The 21699-nt window shown below is 39.4% G+C and overlaps 4 protein-coding genes across 12 annotated transcripts in view; 2 read left to right on the forward strand and 2 right to left on the reverse strand.

Annotated features, from left to right (window-relative positions):
- pnpla7b (patatin-like phospholipase domain containing 7b) overlaps positions 1-9696 on the reverse strand; it is a 30726-nt gene extending 21030 nt beyond the window's left edge. Inside the window, exons 1-12 of the mRNA XM_029440571.1 lie at positions 9692-9696; positions 8600-8646; positions 8135-8209; positions 7603-7690; positions 7111-7190; positions 6602-6696; positions 5933-6073; positions 4162-4321; positions 3900-3980; positions 3139-3267; positions 2925-3005; positions 90-210 (exon numbers count right to left, since the gene is read on the reverse strand). Coding sequence (XP_029296431.1) covers positions 90-210; positions 2925-3005; positions 3139-3267; positions 3900-3980; positions 4162-4321; positions 5933-6073; positions 6602-6696; positions 7111-7190; positions 7603-7690; positions 8135-8209; positions 8600-8644 — 1096 coding nt within the window. The 5' untranslated portion in view covers positions 8645-8646; positions 9692-9696. The remainder of the gene's footprint in view (positions 1-89; positions 211-2924; positions 3006-3138; positions 3268-3899; positions 3981-4161; positions 4322-5932; positions 6074-6601; positions 6697-7110; positions 7191-7602; positions 7691-8134; positions 8210-8599; positions 8647-9691) is intronic.
- A 386-nt stretch (positions 9697-10082) lies between these two features.
- mrpl41 (mitochondrial ribosomal protein L41) lies at positions 10083-11357 on the forward strand. 2 transcript variants are annotated; one of them, XM_029438781.1, is made up of 2 exons: positions 10083-10187; positions 10737-11357. In XM_029438781.1, exon 2 carries the CDS (start codon positions 10756-10758, stop codon positions 11161-11163), a length of 408 nt encoding a protein of 135 aa, XP_029294641.1. In that variant the 5' UTR covers positions 10083-10187; positions 10737-10755; the 3' UTR covers positions 11164-11357. The 2 variants fall into 2 exon arrangements, with proteins under 2 accessions (XP_029294641.1, XP_029294643.1); XM_029438783.1 differs by lacking the exon at positions 10083-10187 and adding an exon at positions 10194-10505.
- A 204-nt stretch (positions 11358-11561) lies between these two features.
- On the reverse strand, positions 11562-20831 carry dph7 (diphthamide biosynthesis 7). 5 transcript variants are annotated; one of them, XM_029438773.1, is made up of 10 exons: positions 20684-20831; positions 19397-19569; positions 18382-18515; positions 18217-18304; positions 16825-16919; positions 15936-16096; positions 13742-13814; positions 13587-13652; positions 12828-13000; positions 11562-12486 (listed from the first exon to the last, which is right to left on the reverse strand). In XM_029438773.1, the coding sequence occupies exons 2-10, from the start codon at positions 19526-19528 to the stop codon at positions 12038-12040; spliced, it is 1371 nt and encodes a 456-aa protein (XP_029294633.1). In that variant the 5' UTR covers positions 19529-19569; positions 20684-20831; the 3' UTR covers positions 11562-12037. The 5 variants fall into 5 exon arrangements, with proteins under 5 accessions (XP_029294633.1, XP_029294635.1, XP_029294636.1 ...); XM_029438775.1 differs by lacking the exon at positions 20684-20831 and adding an exon at positions 19901-20359 and having other exon boundaries at positions 15936-16093; XM_029438776.1 differs by lacking the exon at positions 20684-20831 and adding an exon at positions 19901-20359 and having other exon boundaries at positions 12828-12967.
- The window catches only part of LOC115012925 (endophilin-B2-like), a 15899-nt gene continuing 14903 nt past the window's right edge, over positions 20704-21699 (forward strand). For all 4 annotated transcript variants that reach the window (XM_029438777.1, XM_029438778.1, XM_029438779.1 and 1 more), the window contains exons 1-2: positions 20704-20842; positions 21415-21556. In XM_029438777.1, coding sequence (XP_029294637.1) covers positions 20780-20842; positions 21415-21556 — 205 coding nt within the window. In that variant the 5' untranslated portion in view covers positions 20704-20779. The remainder of the gene's footprint in view (positions 20843-21414; positions 21557-21699) is intronic.

Consider the following 21699-nt stretch of genomic DNA (forward strand, 5'->3'; position numbering starts at 1 on the left):
TTAAGAAGAAAACAGATAACATGAGTCAAACACTATTAGACACATTACTGAAGCCTAACAGTGAAATGTGTGAGATTGCCGTTTCTGACCTGCGCCACCTTTTTCGGAGCCCGGATCGTCTGAGTGGGAAGGCTGCCTGCGGAGGCCTCTGTGTGGATGACCCTCACCCAGAACATTGGCCAGCGACACCAAGGAGATAGCTTGGCTCTCCTGGAACACACACATAAATCAATATTTCATTTGTAAACTTCTCTAATAAATATGTGCTAAATTAAAATGTATATAGTGCATAGAGATTATAATATCAGTGACATGATGAATATGAAGTTTTGTCATGTACACAATCTACGTATTCTGTGATGAATACAACACTATCAAATCCTTTAAAAGTTAATTCAAATAATTCTGTCCAAAGGGACTGAAATCATGAAGATATTGACTCTTGCTACCACAATTAGCTTGATTAGCTTTGGTGGTCCCAAAGTTCATTATCTCCGCTAGGTGTAAGCCTGGGGTGTAGCATACTGCTACTTGCAAGACTATTTGGTTACATCTTTCAATAAGTCAGGCTTCATCTTTGGATGGTAGCTTTAAGTGTGTCCAATGTATCAATACATCAAAAGTAGTGAATATTGGTGACTTCAATTTTACATTCTAATCTGAACTCTTAGTCAGGAAGCGGCAAAGGCAGAAGAAGGGCACAGAGGGAACTCCTTCATCGTCACATTTATTTGTGATGTCTGTTCAGTAGTTATTAGTTGTGTGTGTAGTTAGTCAAGAGTAGAGTCAAGAAACTCAGTAGTAACCTCCCAAATTAAGACATTATTCCCTTTGTACGTTAAATACTATTATTTAATGGAGGGTGAGAAGACGGAGAAAGGGAGAGAAACACAGAAGAAGAGACTAGTGAGCGGCAGACATGGAGAGAAGAATAACTACTCATGGCGCTCTCCAAGAAGAGAAAAGTCAACAGAGCTTTCAACCCAGAATGGACTCATTCATGTTCATCCTTCCCACTGGGAGCACAACACCAGTGTCTCATATGCTCAGAGACCGTGGTGCTCATTAGAAGTGGTGATGTGAAACGCCACTATGAGACAAAGCACAACGTTTTTGACCAAACATACCCACTCAAGTCTGAGGTCACAGAAAATAAGCACTAGTGCCCAATGTGATTTTGATTTGTGACAAAATAAAGCAAATAGGCCACCTGTCAGCATCATCAGCCACAGAGAACAGTTTAACCCAGGATGTGCTAGTCTGGGTTAAACTGTTCAATTGTTAAGATGTGTTCAGACTGATGTATTCTAACATTGGTTGAGAGTTAAATCAAGATGTGAAACAGTTAAAGAAAAAGTGAAACTCAAGCTGCTGCTACACTTTATTTTATTTTTCTAAAATTAAGCACTTTATTTTAAGATGCACAAAAGTTTTTTATTTTTTTATTTTTAAATGAAGCCCGAGAAGAACACTATACATATCTACAGTATTATATCTACAGTATTATATATATATATATATATATATATATATATATATATATATATATATATATATATATATATATATATATATATATATATATATATATATATATATATATATATATATATATATATATATATATATATATATATATATATATATATATATATATATATATATATATATATATATATATATATATATATATATATATATATATATATCTGTGTAGTTCAATGTTAAGTGACAATAAATATTGTCGAAATGTTTTAAAATTGTACTTTCTTTATTAGATTTGACGTTGATACAGCTACTAGGCTACTTCAATATATATCACACTAATTCATAACGCAAGTTAGACATTATGATGCTCCGGACCTTTGCTCGCGGAAATTTTCTCTAACTGGACCTTTTAGAAATTTAGTTGAATACCCCTGATCTAGTGGTACGGCTTCCAAACAGGACATCAGAAGGTTGTGAGTTCAGTACCAGGCTGCCACCATTGTGCCCCTGAGCAAGGCACTTAACCCTGAGCTGCTCCAGAGAGATTGTCCCTGTAGGTAGTTCACTGTAAGTCTCTCTGGATAGGAGTGTCTGCTAGATGACATGTAATGTAATAATAAAACTTGCAATGGCTCTACTTTATCTTTTGTACCAATTCACATGTTCATGATGCATATTTTTATTTATAAAATGTTTATATTAACTGTTGGCACATATTTGATATTAATTAATGCATTTATGCTATAGTATTTTGTCGCCCCAGTGTGAGGCATTCATGTTACAATTGTTATTAATTTTTAATACACAACCTTCTTGGTTTTTCATTTGTGACTTAGTGCATATTGGAGTGTGTTTTATGTCACATGAATGCCTAGGGGTTCGCTTAACAGGAAAACTATGTTTTTTTTTGTCCTGTTCCACATCGATATTCAATTAAAAATAACTTTGAGGAGGAGGGGGTAATACTCCAAACCATCTTACCCAAAAACAGATGTTTGCAGCATCATGGTCCCCACAGGCCTCAATGACAGCTTCAGTTTTAAATCATTCTTTTCATTTGAACTGAACATAAGATACATTGCGGTTGTATTCTCTCTACAGTTGTTATGCCTTGGTCTTCTACTAATGTAATGTATTTATTTACTCCTCTGTTTCTTTACCTGCCGTGTGGCTATCTGAGAGCTGCACATTCATTGTGTGATGTTTGTTGGACACCTGTGCAGTATTTGGTCTTTGTCTGTATCTTGTTGTTTTTACTTTGAGACAGTCTTGCATATCAGAGAACAGAATGAAGCAGAGCAGCACAACAATAAAACTAAATAAAGGAAAAATACGTGTGAGGTCAAGAATTCCACTAATGAACTAATGAACCGATGGAAGTGAAAAGTAAGGTGATCCAATCTGTGGAGCACAGTTTGGCAAAAATAAAACAGTACCTGGTTGAAGAGCTCAGTGGTCAGGCCAAGGTAGTTGTGTAAGGCAAGGAAGGTGACTCTCTGGAGACGCACCATGATTATCTACAGGACAGGAGACACAGACTGCACTGTCAATACTAAAAACAGGAGGTGGAAACATTTTCTGAAGCTGATGTGCTTTTCTCGCATGTTATGCACTGGCTAAAATAGTACTCATTGTCAGTGGACACTTTACCTGGATGACACGGACCAGAGTTTCTGGATATTTCTCAAAGACTGACTGGAAGGCTGCAGCTGGAAGACGCAGGATCGTGGAGGGAACTGCAGCTCTCGCAGACACTGTTTTGTAAGGCGCTGGATGTCCCTGAAATACAGAGAATACGGTGTGTGGAGAAAGAATGTCGTGAAAACAGAAACACAAAACAGAATTATATTGTGCGACAATATGTACAAAATGTTAATAGAAAAGTGAATAAAAGAAGGGCTGATGTACTGAATGATTGAAACGTAATATGATCAGATATTTACAGTGGGACACCACTTCAGTAAAACCAGGCGAGAGCATTTAGAAGTGTTTATGTGAATCTATCAGACAAAGCACCAGTGAACTAGATACATACAATACACATTAAGTGATGAACACATTATTGTATCAATAATTATAATTCAATAATATAATGTAATATATCCTATTCTGAAAAGTGCCTTTATGCAGAACGAGTACTTTTATTTTTGTACTTTAAATACATTCCGATGCCGATACGTTTGTACTTTTACTTAAGTAAAACTTTGAATGCAGGACTCTTACTTGTGACATAGTATTTTTACACTGTGGCATTACTACTTGTACTTAAGTTAAATATGACTTCTTCCACCTCTTGAAAGCACTCAGCTCAGACTATATAATGATCAAAATTGGAGTAGATCTAATTGTATGTTATGTTTTTTTATCTGTTCTAAAATACAGGTGTGTTACGTATGAGGATGAAGACGTACAGTGATGATGTCCAGGATACTGAGCAAACTGTGAACACTGTCTCCTGGTAAAACTTCCTTCACCACAGCGTCTGTATCATCCTGCAGGAAGAAAACACAATTACATCTCAACATGAGAGCAGAACATCAGTAACAACACAGCTAAAGGTTCAAACACATTGTTCTCACAGATCTTAAGTAGTAATCCATCGCTGAGTGGGAAATATTCTTGTGGTTTTGTGACTCAGTAGACAGTAGGTTGTGGTCAGCCCTAAGTTCTTACACTTTCATGGATGCACAGCTCCAGGTGGCCATCTTGAACCACGTAAATACTGTCGTCAGTGTCACCTGGCCGGAAGAGGGCCTCTCCCTGATGTAGCTGCATCACCACCATGTGACGACACAGCTCCAGGAAAAGGGGCTTCTCGAAGTGGCCCAGCACCCTGGTTAAAACACAAGTGCACATACGCTGTAGTTCTATTACTGCTAATGATAATAACCACATTAATATATATATATATATATAACTATAAAAATGACAGTTTATCTTTATCACATCAAAGATATAACAAATCCCACTTAGATTCTGACACCATCGATGTACGAAAGATGCAGGACAACAGTCTCACCTATTGAGGATTTGGAAAGACAACCAGCTGAAAGTTATAATGCTTAAGATTTCAGTCCTGGTAGGTTTGACGACACCTGTAGTTACTGCTTAGTGTGTTTTAGTAGTACAGGTTGCAGAGTTCTGTTCAAAATCAGTGTATTGACCACTGGGTGCAGAAAACACACCTTGAGTATCAACTGAAGAAGAAAAGAAACTTGTGTATCTGTTTACAGCACAGTGGGCTGAGAGGTTCATTATGTCATGTTGTTTTAATGAAGACAGCCAAGTCAGCCAACACTGTAATACCAAACTCATGATTGAAGTTTGACTTCCACATTAAGAGAAAAAGTGTGCATGGATCAGCTTGTGTCTTCCACAGCATGCCCAGTATGTGCATGCATAGTTTCCAGTAAAACTATTATTTGTAAGTAGGCAATTTGAATCCCAAACAGGGATGGTGGACTCTAGCAGTGACAATCAAACAGCTGAACAATTAGTGGATCAGCAACTCTTTGTTTTGGTGCGAGTTAGACAGTTGGAGCATGTCACCACCCAAAGCATAATGACAGAAATGTTTACTAGCAAGAGATATTTCTCAATTATAAAACAAAACATATCTGTAAAGAACTTAAGAAGAAAATATCATCTAATTTCTCAGCTTTGAAAGTGCTTGGGCTACGGATCTAAGATGTGTTATAACGAATGAGAGCTGGAGAAGAGCTCAGTCTATCTCCAAGGAAGGCTCATTGAAACCAACTCCGCTCCAAACATCACATAAGTGTCATTGGACTCCCAATAGGTGGTGGAGGGTGGGGTTAAGGCAAGACAGCACTTGTTAGAAAGGCTCGTCTAATAAGGTTTTGGATAAAAGTTTTCCAGAAAATTGTGCTGTCACAAAAGTTTTAATTCAGCCCAACCCCGCACTCTAATTAGGGGTTCTGTCAAGATTGACTAATCAACAACAAAATCACTCTGTAACTTTTGCTGTTGCCAAAAAGCTTTTTGTAAATGGAGCGACAACAGTGCTCCACACATTCAAGACGCACTGTTGAAAATAGCAATAGTACATGAATATATTCTCAAACTCAGTTTGGAAACCCTTCTTGGCAACCATGTCCTGATGACAGGACAACTAATGAAAGTGTTGTATTTTATGAAGCGTGTAGCCTATCCACACCTACAGCAAGGTAGGAAGTGTATGACTTGTAGATACAATACTTTCTTTTCCTAAAGGAATTAGATACTTTTATTTGTATCGTTTCAGCTCTCTTCATTTGTTGTTTTATGTTGCTGTTGCTTGTTAGCTCATTTGTTTGCTGGCTTTCTGGAACTGCATGACGGGTTGTCTATTGCTGTCGGAGTTTTGGTTGTATTTGTAAATACATATTTACATATTTAAATTTGCTATTTTTAAAAAGGAAATAAAACATTTCATTTTATTTACCTGACATTTTTCAGCATGTACAGCACCTCAGAGGGCAGATGGGAGTTTTGAACATCGAACTCCGTCAGGTCAGCCTCCAGCAGTGAGGGAGGAGGCTCCTTGGGCTGCAGGGTGGGGGGCTCCTTCTGAATGCGCAGGATCCTAATTAAAACACACACATTTAAAAAAGACATTCTTTATACTGTAAAAACTACTTTCATTGGTAGAACAAGTCTCTGAATCAGGTCACAACAGATCATTCGGAGCTAATTTTACACATCTTTCTTCAAAACCAAGTTCCTCTTATCTAAATTGGAACTTTCCTTTTATAAACACACCACTTACGTGCATTTACTGTATATTACAAATCTTAATTTTAAATAGATTCATGTCTGTTTGTTACAGTTTGTATTGTAAATGTATTTAGAATTACTCTAAGCTAACACTGTTTTTAAAATCCATTATTTACAGTACATCCCATTTTTAGTGATGATTGGCTCTGATAGTGTATTTTCCCGTTAGCTGGTATGTTAAAATACAACTTATCTTCTTTGATTAAATTATCTTAACTCAAGGTACACTTACTTGGACCTTGAGTTAAGATTATTTTGTCAAACAACTGTTCCTAACGTGCAGTATGAACTTCCAACCTTCAAAGCTTATCGACCGAATGCTGAAAAAGGGACTTACTTGCGAGCTAAAGACAGGACTTTGGTCCTCTTCCTCATTCTCTGCCGGGAAGCTGAGTTTGAACTAGAGGTAGGCACTGAGGACAACGTCTGAACCTGCAACGGGAAAAGTTTGGCGATTTGACATGTTTGCATACAATCCTCTCCATAACAAATGGACCTGGTGATTAAATCCGGTAAAAACAATGAAAAAATCAGTGTTTCTCCTGCACGCCGTTCAGCTGCTGCGAACGTTTGATCAGTTTAGTTACTCAGTTTCTCTGATGACTTAAGATTCAGACATCAGTTGACTAAAATCCTTCATCTCGGTTAAAATATATAGTTAAACAAGATCTCAAAAGTACATGATAAAAACTTAGCTTAAAACAGGGTTACATTAATGTTTTGTTTTTAGACATTTTAATGCGGAAATGTTATATATTTTACTTTTAATTGTTTAAAGAACAAACTACAAAACTCTCACACAAACACATACAGTACACACTGAGGGGTGTTTAAAAGGGCACTGACCTTTCTCATGATCTTTCGACCGTAGAACATCACCTTGTCTCTCTTCCTGAAGCGATAGTGTGGAGCACCGGCCTGCTCCTCTGAAACACAGCAGACATCCTCTGTAAGGCCGTTTGCAATCTACTGAATTGGTCTGTGCCCCTAATACCAGCATTGAACTAATGTACCAGGCTGATGCAGTAAATCTGCCAGTTTAAATCACCCTGCACTTTCAGGACTTTTTAATCCCTGGTAAAAATTCATATAATGACTACTAAATGTATTGATACTAGCAACTTTTCAATAACCAGTTCAAACCTAACCCTTAAAATGCATGCTTGTATACACTGTAAACGTTTCTGTTGTCTCTGAAACACTGACATATGATTAAAAAACCTCTAATATTGTAACGGTCATCACTCAGTCTCTGACATAACACCTATTAAAGCATAAAGAGACATTTAGGATACAAATGTACTGTGAAACAGAAAGTACAGTGTGTAGGGAACTGACTTGACAGTTTGTATCTTCTGTAAAGAAGAAACACAACAACTCCAACGACAGAAACAACTGTCACCGCTGCCATCAGCACAGCCGTCCACTGGAAGACAAACAGAAAGACATTTAAATGAGCTGTACTCAGTTCTTTAATAAAAACATGATATGTGCTAAAAGACAAGAACATAAAGTCATTAATGTGATCCCAGTCAATCCTTTGCTCTAGTGCACAACAACACACACATAATTAAAATCAAAGAAGCCATTTGCAAACATCTTTGCAGTCAAATAAATAAATAAATCAGTTCTTTATGTTTCTGTATGTTGCACTTTTGTTTGGCTTATTTGAAGCTATTGTTCTGCACTTAAAGGATTGTACCTTTCTGAAGATAATGTACTTGCAAGATTCTTGCTGTTCGGAGTTGTATCCTCATGATTGTTTGCACTTGTTGTAAGTCGCTTTGGACAAAAGTGTCAGCTAAATGAACTCTAATGTAATGTAGTGTAATGTAAGAACCAGAGTCAGAAACTGACTGTCGGTGGTTACCATGTTGGCCTCCATCCTTTCCTCCACAAGCTGCTGCATCCTGGCCTTGATCTCACTACCGAGTGGAACCAGGCTCTGAAACATGAAGCATGGGAACAACACAGAGAGGATGAAATCGACCGGACAGGGATCAGGCTGTGTGAAGGAGTGTCAGTCAGAGCAGAACAAGGATTGGGACAGCAGCTTTTCAGTTGAAAATATGACTTACTTTGGCGACAACTTCATTATTTCAGTTTCTTTAGCATTTTATGAAGGCAAAATTACTATGTTTTAATTAATTAACATAATCCTAATAATCTGGTGAAATACTTAAAGCATTTTTGTAATGCATGTGTCATGTATTTCATGGGGAATTACACGTTATATCATCATTATCTTGTGCCTAAATGCCTTGCTAAGGACAAGGATATGGAACTTTCTTTTCAGACAATAAAGTGCAATAAATAGTGTTGAAGAACAGCATACCGGGTATATACTGCAGCTCTCCTTTTCTTCATTATCATCTTCCATGCCTGTTCAAAAAGATAATGAAACACTAAAACAAGGCAATCTTGAAGACTGAAATGATGAATTTATACTAAAGTCAAACAGTGACATTTCATCAGGGTAAAAAACGTAATTTAAAAACTTCAGAAGATGATTTTTTTTGCTGACATAGTACAAGAGTTTGATCAAGCAATTTTGATAATATATTATTATTATTATTATTATTATTATTATTATTATTATTATATAATATAATATATATAACAGCCAGGGACTCGAACCCCTTCACGTAAGAAACCCACCCAATTGACAGACACAGAATCTGGGTTAAAGATCACCTAGTCAGCGCAAGAAAAAAGGGTCACAAGCGCAGAACTTGTACCGTAACCAAACACTCCCTGCAGCACACACCGCTACGCTCCGACCACACTCCAATGGATAATGGCTATCATGTGTAACGTTAGTTTCTTTAACAAACATACATACATACATACATCTGTGGATCACTTATGTCACTTATTTACTTTCCATGTTGACCTAGCCTGGGTCTGTCTTCTTGTGCCAAACTCCATACAGAAATTGTATGTTTTTATTAGTGCTCTGTGGATGATATATGCCCAATTAAAAAGTGGATTTTAGTCATTCACGTCGTACCCTATTTTGGTCCATGTGAGTGCATTTAACAGAGGGGAATTGCTAGCCAGATATTTCAAAAGAGTTTGGAGACAACACGGAGCATCATATTCCTGGTTAAATGTAACGTTAGTGGATAAAGTAAAATGACCTACACTTTTATAGTTTAAAATGAACTGGTGGACACTTGAAGCGTACGCAGAGAGCAAACATTTAATGTCACAGTTCCCTAACATAAACTTCAACTTTGTTACAGGGAATTGTCGGTGTCTCCGCGGACTCCACTTCTGTGGCTGCAGTCCGCTACTCAACAAGAGGACAACCCAATGCAAGCGGAAACCTGAACAAACACGTCTGCATTAACAGTCTATAACAAATACAAAAAAACACATTACCAACAGCTATAGCTAACCCCTTAACCCTAAAGACAGAACTGACCAAACAATCTTTCCAAACGTACCTTTCTTGTGTCAAAGTTTTTGTGTGTGCAAGCCCAAGAATAGTATGAAGACCGTTCGCTCTGAATGTCCTGTCAGCCCTATAAAAATAAAACCCTTATTGACGACCGTGAACGGAGTCCCACATGTGATGTAGGCATAAACTGTATTACAAGAGGATGTTGGATACAATTCAACAGCTAGATTTGACTCTTTCTTAATACAAAGTATATCCATAGTTCAGCTGAACATGAACAGATAACTTAGATACATTTTTGTTTTGCACATTCTATTTAGCATTTACAGCATTTATTTTGAAGGGTAAATTGTCTGTATTCTAGGTAACCGTAGTTTACTTGACGCACGCCAATCACTGACAGTTCAGTTCTAGTATCTCGGATTGTAATTGGTGAATGGTATTGCCTTTCGGCCTATCACTGAGCATTTCCTTGAACAGTCTCGCACATTGCTTACATTGGACCAACAGTGGGCTCAAGGTGAGAGGAGTCGAATTTTGTAACAATTTATGAACGTATAGGCAATTGAAAAATGATAACATTTAACTAAACGCCAACAACTATATTAGTGTAACAGTAATAGTTAACTAGCTTGCCAGCAGACAATGCAACATTAGCTCGCTCGTAAATTATGGTTAGCTAGCTAGCTAGTTAATACATTAACTGTAGATAACACTTTGTTTGTTATTCTCTAACCTAACGTTAGCTGAAGCCATGTTTACTGCATGTGGAACACTGTGTTAATAACAACTAACGGCCTTGATGGATTCAGTACGTTAAGTGTTAATAAATAAACAGGTAAGCGTTTCAGTAAAACAAATATTGTTCAAGATGTTTACTTCATTGGACACTCTATCCCACGGTTGTCGTACCGTATCCACAAGAATATAAATCATTAATGTTGGCCGATTTTGAGAAACGGCTCAGCTGTGTTGGTGGCAAATCCTGGTATTCTTTGGAGTTGTATTTGTGCCTTCTTAGAAAATATGTATAAAACAATAATTAATTCTCCTTTTCTCTAACCTGCAGGAGGAAACGCTGTGGCACCATGGGCGTATTATCCACGTTGATAAGGGGTCTGGTCAGAGGAGCGGACAGAATGTCTGAGTTCACCAGCAAGCGTGGATCAAAGACTCATAATAAAGGCAGGGGCGCAAGACCCACTGGTCTGAGGCTCTCCAGCAGAAAATTTCTGTCCATACGGACCATGATTCCTGAGTTTGTGGTGCCTAACTTGGAGGGATTCAAACTTAAACCCTACGTCTCATATTGCTCTCCTCGAGGAATAGAGCCTCCACTCACAGCACAAAGTGTGTTTGCTGAAGTTGTGTCCCCGCAGATCAAGAAAGACTTTGAAGAGGGCACTTTCAGCAAAGAACGACTAGAGAAATATGGATTTGAGCCCAAGCAGGAGGGGAAGCTCTTCAAGCTGTATCCCAAAAACTATGTGCGTTAAAGATGCATTCACATTGTATTTACAAAGAAAAGGAGCAGACTGCTGATTACACTGAAAGCTGCTGACTAACTGACGTGACCCTTTCAGGAAAAATCATCACACAGACTGAAAATTATGTGTAAAATAAAATATTTCCTACAAGTTGTCTTTTTGGTTAATTGATCAAATGAAAAAATAAAAAACTTATGGAGCTGTGTTCCACATTGCATTAGTCACTGTAAAGATCAGTACACATACACGGAGATGACTGTCCTGAGGCAGTAAAGTTATTCTTCATATTTTCTTGTACAGAGATAGATCTTGTGCCATATACTTATTTTTCACTTTGTTTAGAACCCCTTGATTTCAAAGACATTTTCAATCATTGTCTAAGTTAAGATATGTACAGGGAACCTAGAACTTGTCTATGTAACTTTATTGGTCAGAAAGTACAATCATATGGTGAACATCACCACCTCAGATTCCTGGGGAGCAGCACAGATGCTGGCATTACACTTTTTACAAGTCAAATGTCATTATTGCTTAACTGAATCCAGGAGCACAATGTCTTTAAAAAGCAGAGGGGTGCAAATGTAAAGGATTTCCCTTTTGAGACCAACGTCAGACACACTGCATGGCTACCTACAGTAATAGGTGCTAGTTTTAGTAATAGGTGTTTTTGTGAACAATTTTCCTTTACACAATCACAAAGTGCTTAAAACAGCAGGACATACGGTATAAGGATTCTAAGCAATGTGTTTAAATAAAAGCTTATCAAAATGAAGTGTCAGGGTTTATCTAATTGCATATTCCTTGATAGGTTAACATTAAAGTATGGGGTCTTATCTTCATAGAGACAGTATATCATGCTTTTGTTGTAGTTGGGCTGTACATTCTATAGTGTCAATGCAGCCAGTGCTCCAGCCGGGTCAACATTGCTTCCTGTTGATTCCTGTTGAGCCTCATCTGGAGTCCAGTCCCAGCGCCACACATGGAGCATATGGTCATAGAATGAGCAGCTGGCCAGCAGACAGGACAGTGAAGGGGAATCCTCATTAGAGTTGAGGGCAGGGCCTGCAATAGGGGTGATAGAGGGTGCTGCAATGCCCTCTGGGATGTATCTTCCTGCATCATCCTCCAGGGAAGTGTCAAAGCTGGCAGTGGGAGATTCGTACTGAATCCTCAAGTGTCCTCCGCTCTCTGTGAGGCTTTCCTTTGGTTCTGTAGCAACAGGGGAGCAGGGAGCCGGTTCTTCCGGGGACATTCGGGACCAGTCAGCGCCGTACGCCAGGGAGTTGTGGAGTATATAAGAGGCTACGACAGGACATGCTTCTCCACTGCCCTCTGGAAAATGACACAAAAACACTGATTTAGACAAACACCATTAAAATGTTTATGGCAGAGACATGTATCAAAAGCTGTATCAAAAGCCTTTTTATTTTATTTTTATAATTAAAGCTTTGTCATATTTTATGACGTTATCAAACAAAAACAACTTTCTACATATTTTATTGGCAGACAAAAAAGTGCAGTGGCCAGTAGAAATGTTCATTGACCTGCCACAGTTATAAATGAATCAACCAAAAATGTTCTTAAATAAAGAAGTTGATATGGCAATCATTTTCTCAAATAACTGATTAATCATTGTGTGTATGACAAGCAAGTATTTCCTCCTTGATACTCACCGAAGGCCTGCTGGCAGTTAAGGATGTGGAAGTCGTTGTGCATGCAGGCTGCCAGCAGCAGGTGCTGGTGGGTCGGATGCCACTTCAGCCTCCACACTCCACCCCCCACCGGACTCTCACTGAGAGGCTGTCGCATGTTCCTGCCATCCCACAGCAAAACCTGCTCATCATAGCTACAGAAAAATAAAAGTTCTAACACCTTCTTAAAACATCAAATTCAAGGACTTTTCAAAGACTTTCCAGGACCAGTTCCCTCAAATTGAAGGACCCAACATGGCACAGTTTGAGACATGGATCAAGGTTAATTACTATTAAAACACTTAGAATCATTATAATGAGAACTAGCTGTACAGAAGCTCACAGACAACAGTTAAAGAAACTTCATTGTGCTGGTTTACAGAGATGGCAGAGACTATGTGAGACTATCTCTTGCCTTCCCCTTACAGAGCACAGCATAACAATATATTGTGCATTAAGTAGAGCAATAGATTTATATTCTATTCTTGCACAAAATATATAAATTCAAGCACTTTCAATGACCCATGTCTACCTTTTAAAAAATGTTTAAGGCCTTGATTTGTTGGATTTCAAGGACCAGTGGGAACCATGCTAACAATCACGTGACCGAAAGAGTGAGGCAGCTGACCGTTTAGGAGAAGAAGAGCAAAGACAGGAAGCAGTGGCAGTAAACAGTAGCCACAATCATACAAAAGGTCGTTCTCACCATAGTTACCATAGAGAGTTCTTATGGATAGTTACCTGGCTGTAGCCAGGATGTGTTCCCGGTGTGGGTTGCTGTGAATACTACACACACCCATAGAGTGCCTTCAAGAGAACAGAGCAGAAATTGTCAATATACCTTGCCTTACCGGACAGACCAAATGAATGCTGTTGACACAAACATCAGGACTCACCTTTTACTGGTGAAAGTGGGGCAGGACGGACCAGCCCGGAGATCCCAGCCTTTAAGTTTGCAGTCATCACCACCTGTTGAGGAATGATACGGTGAAAATGCATACCCAAGCAAACAGACATGATCAAAAGAGATAGAGCAGTTAAAATGAGCTCCCTCTTATCCACCAACAAGTCTGATTAGGCATCAAACAAGAATGATTAATAATATAAAATATATAATCATATACCACTCTAAGAGGAAAACATCCAGCACTGAAATCCTGGTTAATGCATTTGTCACATCCCGGATTGACTACTGTAATGCTATCCTCTCTGGCCTACCCACAAAACTACTCAACAGACTCCAAATCATTCAGAACTCGGCTGCCTGGATCATTACGCGCATCAAATCGTCTGACCACATCACCCCCATCCTCATCCAACTTCACTGGCTCCCTGTTCAGCACCGGATTGATTACAAAAACCTTCTGCTCACATGCAAAGCCCTCAACAACCTCGCCCCCACCTATCTCTCGAACCTCCTCCAGGAATACACCCCCTCCCGCTCCCTGCACTCATCCTCAGCCGGACTCCTGACTGTCCCCACCTCCCGCCTTAGCACCATGGGAGCCAGGGCTTTTAGCTGCACTGCGCCCAGGCTCTGGAATGCTCTGCCTCCACACATCAAACAGTCTGACTCCATTATGACTTTCAAATCCCACCTGTTTAAACTGGCCTACTCACTCTAAAACACAACCAACTTGTTATCACAGATCCTCCTTTCACGCCGTCACTCCACACTCTTGTCTTGCCCGTTTTATCTGACGGTTTGACTCATTTGTTTTCCGTCTTTGTTTTAGCTGTTTTAACTTTTAAATGCACTGTAAGGCGACCTTGGGTGTCGTGAAAGGCGCCTCTAAATAAAATGCATTATTATTATTATTATTATTATTATTGCAGCTTGTTGCAGTTGAATCTGTATCAGCCTACAGTATACGTCGGCCAAAAAGTAAAAAGAAATTGCAGTACAGAAATGCCAAAGATATATTTGTGACATTCAGAACCAATGTTGTCGTTACAAAGTTTGTTCTCCAGAGAGCACTGTCAAGTTATTAATGCCCTGCTTAGTACATATCTTGGCCACAAAAAAACACATTTTAGGGATACTTATCAAAAATCTTTGTGTATATCCTGTGTTTATGTAAAAACATGAATATCAACTGTATCGTTATCAGATTTTGGTAACTCTCAAATCAACCTCAAAAAGTCAGTATTAGTTGGGATCCAATATGTATACTGTGTTGTATAAAGTAAAGATGGAGAAAAGTAATTCAATAATTCAGCACTGCCCATTTCAAAGTGTAAATAACTTTGCGTTTTTTCACGTAGCACCACAGATTTATTTTGAAGTTATAATTATACCTGCTTTGGCTCGGCACCAGGTACTGTACCGTACAGAAGAGTATTAGAAAAGGGTTAGGGAGAATAAAGTCGAAACGTCGAGAATTAAGTCAAACTTTCAGTGTATGCTCTAACGCTAAGTTTAATTTATTCTCAAAAGTTTGACTTCATTCTCAACCTTCCGACTTTATAATTGAAATGCAAAAATATAAATAAAAAACCTTCTTCCTTTGATTTATTTGTTCTGATGCCTGGCAGTGGACTTTATACTCTACATATCGACTTCATTCTCAAATGAAAATGGAAACAAATCTTCCTCCCCTTCCTTCTCCTTATGCCTAATACTCCAAACACCAGCCATTCTATTTCTTCTGTGGTGTGTCAAACACCTCTGGAGGCTCACGCTAACAGAGCACAGCTGAGGTTAACAAGCTCTGGTGGTGAACACTTTGAGGACACTACATCAGAGCACCATGCTCTCACTGAGCTGACAGACAGCACCATGTCTGTTAACCTTGTGTTGATGCAGTTTAAGACTTTACACAAATATACAACCCAATGTTTTTGTCTGGGATGCTGTAGTAACATTTGTAACATTTTCAATTCATAAAGTTATATACAATGTTACTTTTGCTAAACCATACAATGACATAGAAACATCCTGACATTAAGTAAATCTAGGCAGGCTGATCGCCACAGGAAGAAAAGTTTGGGGCATAAATCCAATTTCTGTATAGAGCTCCAAAAGGGTTAGGGACATTCCTGCAAGTATTTATTACAAACGTGACAGACTATGAATTAAAGGAGTGTTACCAGAGTAAACCAGCTGTGTGTCCCAGTAGGAGAAGGCTGAGATCCAGGCCTCAAAGTCATGGGCCTTCCACTGTGACAGAGCCACCAGAGCGCCTTCAGCCAGGGAGAGCACACTGACGCAGCCTGCAGAGTCACTGCACACCACCCGCACATCACTGCTGCTGAAACAAACGACCCGACCAGTGGTATTTAAAAGTAGCCCAACCTATAGGTGTGTGTGTGGGTGTGTGTGTGTGTGTGTGTGTGCATAATGATAATATAGTGGACAGATGTACAACCAATACCCATACTACCATACACTTGACAACATTGACTACTTTACATACTAAAAGTAAAAAGAAAGAATATGCAATTCTGAATGCAGCCTTAATAAGAATAAGAAGAATAAGAATAGGAATTAAGTTACTTAGTTGTAACTAGAATAACCACCTTTTGGTTGTTTGCCTCCGCCAACCAGTCATGTTGCATATTACATCCAGTTCTGTTCAAATTGTCTTCACTTCATCAATTTATCCTATTAGGCATTTGTGTGGAAATGTCATAATTACGGTAAGAATTCTTGAGTTATGGCCAAAAACATGTTTTGTGAGATCACAATGACCTTGAAAGACCCCCAAATTTAATCAGTTCATCCTTGAGTCCAAGTGGACATTTGCACCAAATTTTAAGAAATTCTCTCAATGCGTTGCTGAGATATTGCCTTCACAAGAATGGGCCGGACACACAGGAGCACGGATGGACAACCTGAAAACATAATGCTTTCGGCCTCAGCTGTCGCTGAACAGACAAATTTGGCAACACAGGTTTTGGTACAAAATGTGACATCAACTGTTATATGGAAAAACACAGCAGCAGGTGTTCAGGCTTTGGACCATGCTGAGTTTGTTACCTGTCCATTCTCCCAGTAGACCAGTCTAATGATAGAGCCAGCCGCTCTGTTCCCACCTCCAAACTGCACAGAGTGTGCAGACTACGGCCGCCTTCCTACTGGAAACACATGTTCGTGAATATAACACACTCATCACTGACCAATCACATCATTTTACATCAGCAGCAAACTAAACAGCTTAAAGTTCATTAAAGTTAAGTGAACTACGCCCCCAGTTTGGAGAACAGACAGGAGTACCAGCACGGAAGCCAAGTAATGTACTGCTGTGGACGGGGCAGCAGCTAAACTCATTTAAGACACGGAAAAATCTATATGAATTTAATTGTGCGCTGTATTTAGAATATTTTAACCGCCTTATCTTGCTGTCAGACAGCCTTTTCAGGCGGGGAACTGGAGCCACTTTCTAGGCTCTCCTCACGCCACCACACTCCATTGACAATTGTCATTTTACCTCCCAGAAAGCGGGCGTTGCTGGACTACTGCTTACTCGATCAGTTAGTTTGTTTGTGATATTGTGTGACTCTGGTCACTCCGAACTAACCAAAGTCCCACTGGGTCTGGTGGCTTTGAAGAGAGCATAGATAACATCCGAAATGTCTGTCTCAAGGCAAGGTGAAGCTGTGAAAATATTCTAGTATAGCATACACTTTAAATGATTTCTTTAGGTGGTAAAGCAGCGGTATATAGTTAAGCTTCCGTGCTGGTACTCCAGTCTGTTTTTGTCAAACTTGGGGAGTGCAGACCTCCATTTACTGTAGTTTATACACTGACAATGGAGGAGTACTTCATACAACTAGACTCCCAAACATCCAAACATTCCCTTTAAGAATAGTGGCTTACGGAACAAATGACGTGTCTTGATTCTCTTCGGCTTGCTCACATTTACTCTCTAACACACTGAAGGGGCTGTGTGGTAAATGTTGTAAGACATGCGTCCATCCATCCAGAACAAACTCCTAAGTCTTCATAACATAATGCAGTCCAGTACAAACCAGACTACAGCTTGAAATTTAAAAAAAAAATTTTTAATCAACACCACTCGACACTCAAACTAACTCATTCATATAAGCTTCACACAGGTTGCATATTATTTTATTCATTGCAGGTCTGTTGTATTAGACAGCAATGATATGGTGTATCTATTGTAAAGTGATCCTGTTTTTTTGGCCACCACTGTTGGTATACAAACTCAAGCATTCACATGTTGTACCTTATATGCATTCTTTGCTCACAGAAAAGGTTACTTTCAACCAGTTTTGATGTCAGAGGCTGAAGTATTCAACGACCATGTTTCCTGTCAAAATCTTTACATGCTGACTCTGTACAGAAACATCAGCTATATGCTGTATTAGCCGTCACTGGCTGTGATTCTTCTGATGCCACATTTCTCACCGGACTGTGTGACAGTGTGTACAGCTGCAGCTCTCCGGTGGCAGCTGCCATTCCCAGCACTGCCTCCCCTGACAACGGTACATGGCACCTGAGAACATGCAAAAGAATCAACAAGAAGGAAGCAAACAATGACATCAATAGCCACATTTATCAAGTTTTTTTTACCATTTCAAATCTAAAATAGCTGCTGTGTCCATGCGCTGTAGCTCAGTGAGAGGAGGGCTCATCAATCCCTCTCGCCGATATTCAAAAAGGTACAAACGACCAGTCCGGGTTGGTGTGGCATCCTCTTCCCCTGCCTACAGGAACAATGTAAAAGGAACATCATCAGTCATCAGTCAGACAGGAGCAGGAGGAACTGTAGCCCTAATATGTACTGCTGCATAAAAGTAAGTCACATAGAACTCAGAAGCACAATTAATCCTATAGTAATCACTGTGACTGTACAAGTATGTACAATAAATATTTTGTTTTAGGTGTGTTCAATACTCCAGCACACTTGAATTAAAATGAGTATGAGGGGAAAGTTGACTTTCTGTAATTCTTTACCCTGGTGATCCATGTGCTGTTATTAGTTGTGTAGACACTATAAGGGAACCATGTTTTCATTAATGTGTTTACGATGTCAATATTAATTAATGTGTACTGACCATTTTAAATGAACAGCCAAAGGAGATTATGATTCATACGGTGGATGTGCACATTATGGATGTGAAAAACCCCAACTAATGTTTGCCCTGCTATAGGGAGACACTTCTAGATTTTGACACAGGGCCTAAGGATATTGTGATTTAATAGTATAACACACAAACTGACTTTCAAACTTCCACAAACCAATTAACACAGTGCACCTGGAGATGTCATGGGCAGTGGTCTACTCCATCCTTGTCGATAACGATGTATAAAAACTTAATCCACGTAGTTCCAGTTTGATTAATGCAATGTGGTCCACAAGAGCCAAAACAATGACACTGCACTGAAAGCAATGTTCTCCTGTGGACAGTAGCGACTACAAAAAGGTTTGATGTTGGGCTTTGTCATGCCGTGTTTACGAACACGTGATACTGATAAACTGAAACAGGTCAGAGAGCTAAATGTAGGTTAGTAATTTAGTATGATGTCCCGCCCATACGACAGGCAATGGGATGTACCAGGACAGTCAATTGGGACTTAATCTCACCCCTTTTTCTAGTTGATATGTCCCGCAGGCCAGGATGTCGTGGCTTGATGAAAGAGGGCACCACTCCACCGTGTCAGCACTCAGCTCCGTGTCAAAGACCTGTAGATTGTGGGTCCTTGATTTCCAAGCCATGACCACCTGCTTTGCATAACGTTACTGTGCCGGTGCAATAACTAAAAGACAAAATTATATCTCGTTATGTCTCGACTGTAAAATCAAAAAGGTAAACTCAGTTAAATCTATCAAGTAGTGAGTACGTAAAACCATAAGCAAAACTATCTAGCTTACTTACAATAGGCTAACGTTATATGAGCTAACTAAATAATCTGTTTGGCAGTTAGCTAGCAGGCTATAACGTTAATTAACTCACTGCAGTCTCACGCAGCGCAAACTGTCAGTTAAAACATTTCAGATAGTCAACGGGTGAATAAAATGTCCACAGTTAAGTTAACACTTTTCTAATACTAAATATCCACAGAACATATCATTATCAACAAAACTCACATGTCAGCCAGCCCCGAGTCGACTCACTGTGCGTCGTTACGTCATCGGGCGTAATAAAGGTGCATTCAGGCAAAACAACAAAAAACTTGAGCATCCCCGGCAAACACACACGCATTAGGCCAGAGCATGACAAATCACCAGTTTAATATGGGTTTATATCGATAACTCATATGTGAATACTCACTCTTATTCTCATTGTTGTTGTGTTTACAAATTTACAGACACTTTAGATATCAAACAACACGAACCTCTGCATTGTGAAATGCAATCCAATGGCACTGCAGTAAACCCAACTATTTTGTCCAGCCTAATTTATTCTGGCATGTTATATTTTGAAGGGCTGCAACGGAAGTATTAGTGTATTTCTATTTTATTGTATTTATTTATGTCTGTTTTGACCCACGGTCTATGGTTTTAACGCTTGTTGATGTCACGAACGCCATATGAGTAGGCTATTAATACTCTATTGGTCACAGGTGTAACTAGTCCTCTGTCTATTTTCAGATTTTTGGTTTTGTTTTCAAAATATTTACCACAACGTTTACATTGCTAATGCCACTGCCTTGACATACATTTGATGGAATACATGAAAATGTTTATTACCATGCTGCACTTTGCACCCTTTCACAATTATATGTGTAAGTAACAGTGAGAGCAACGGAAACCGGAGTCAAATTCCTATGAGTACACATAGTTGACCGATAAAATTGATTCTGATTCTGAAACTCACTTACGCGTTTGACGTAATGAGGCCTCGTCCGTGGTGGTCACGTGATTTCTTACCGTATGCCCGTGTCTGCCTCCCATAACATCCAGCTGCTGGTGTCGAGTACAGGTCTGCTTCGAGTGTAACATCACTAGCTAGCAGATACAAACACAATGGATTTCAACGTGAAGAAATTAGCCTCCGGTGCTGGAGTGTTTTTCACGCGAGCTGTCCAGGTAATAAAATCCTCGTGCAAAGTTAAATGACTGTGGTTCGGCTGGTAATGCTTCCTTCCATTTTGACAGGCAGCTGTTACTGACGTTACTGACACAGTTACGGTAACATTACAGTATCTAGTGTGTTGCCGAGCTAACGTAACGCTACATATTAGCATAGGAAGAAGATACAATTACTTTATATTTAGCTAACTGCTACGTCGTGACAATAGTTAAGGCCTACGTTACATTGTAATTAAACATAGGTTCAAATGCTGCTAGCCACCAAGATAACGTTGTGTTGTTAATGTAACGTTATATCTTAGGCCAAGCTCGCGTAGCAGCCTCTAGTATAAATTATACACGTCTCAGTTAAAAGACCGTAGCAACTGTAATCCATGTTATTAACTTCATCTGGACAAGTTTGAGGGTGCCGGGGAGAGGGGACGGAAAAGACTGTCAGATGAGCAGTCGTGATATCGCGTTGGTTCCCATCCTTTTGTAATAGTTGATAAAAAACCTAGACGATATGAAGAGTTGTGTCTCAGCAGTTCACCCCTGAGAGTGTGTGCGGTGTGTGTGCTTTGCCTCAGTTCACAGAGGAGAAGTTGGGCCAGGCGGAGAAGACTGAGTTGGACGCTCACTTTGAGAACCTGATGAGCCGCGCAGACTGCACCAAACTCTGGACTGAGAAAATCTACAGACAGACTGAAGTCCTGCTGCAGCCCAACCCAAGTATGCCATCAATATAGCAATCCGATCATTACAGGTGGAAGGAGTGTTCGAGAGAAGGCTGCATATTATCTTCAAGCAGAAATACTGCTATGCTTAAGTTTTTCACAATTTTATATTAGATAATTGATGTTAAAAGCAACATT

This window comes from Cottoperca gobio, chromosome 9, assembly GCF_900634415.1.
Source record: "Cottoperca gobio chromosome 9, fCotGob3.1, whole genome shotgun sequence".
In the NCBI taxonomy this organism is placed as follows: domain Eukaryota; kingdom Metazoa; phylum Chordata; class Actinopteri; order Perciformes; family Bovichtidae; genus Cottoperca; species Cottoperca gobio.

What these genes read in the sequence shown, in the direction of transcription:
- mrpl41 (XM_029438781.1), top strand. Translation starts at nt 10,756, where the DNA reads ATGGGCGTATTATCCACGTTGATAAGGGGTCTGGTCAGAGGAGCGGAC.
- dph7 (XM_029438773.1), bottom strand. Translation starts at nt 19,528, where the DNA reads ATGGCTTGGAAATCAAGGACCCACAATCTACAGGTCTTTGACACGGAG. An exon ending in ACACACTGTCACACAGTCCG is followed by an intron (nt 16,920 to 18,216) that starts GTGAGAAATGTG and finishes TGTTTCCAGTAG; the next exon opens with GAAGGCGGCCGTAGTCTGCA. An exon ending in CACATCCTGGCTACAGCCAG is followed by an intron (nt 13,001 to 13,586) that starts GTAACTATCCAT and finishes ATTTTTCTGTAG; the next exon opens with CTATGATGAGCAGGTTTTGC.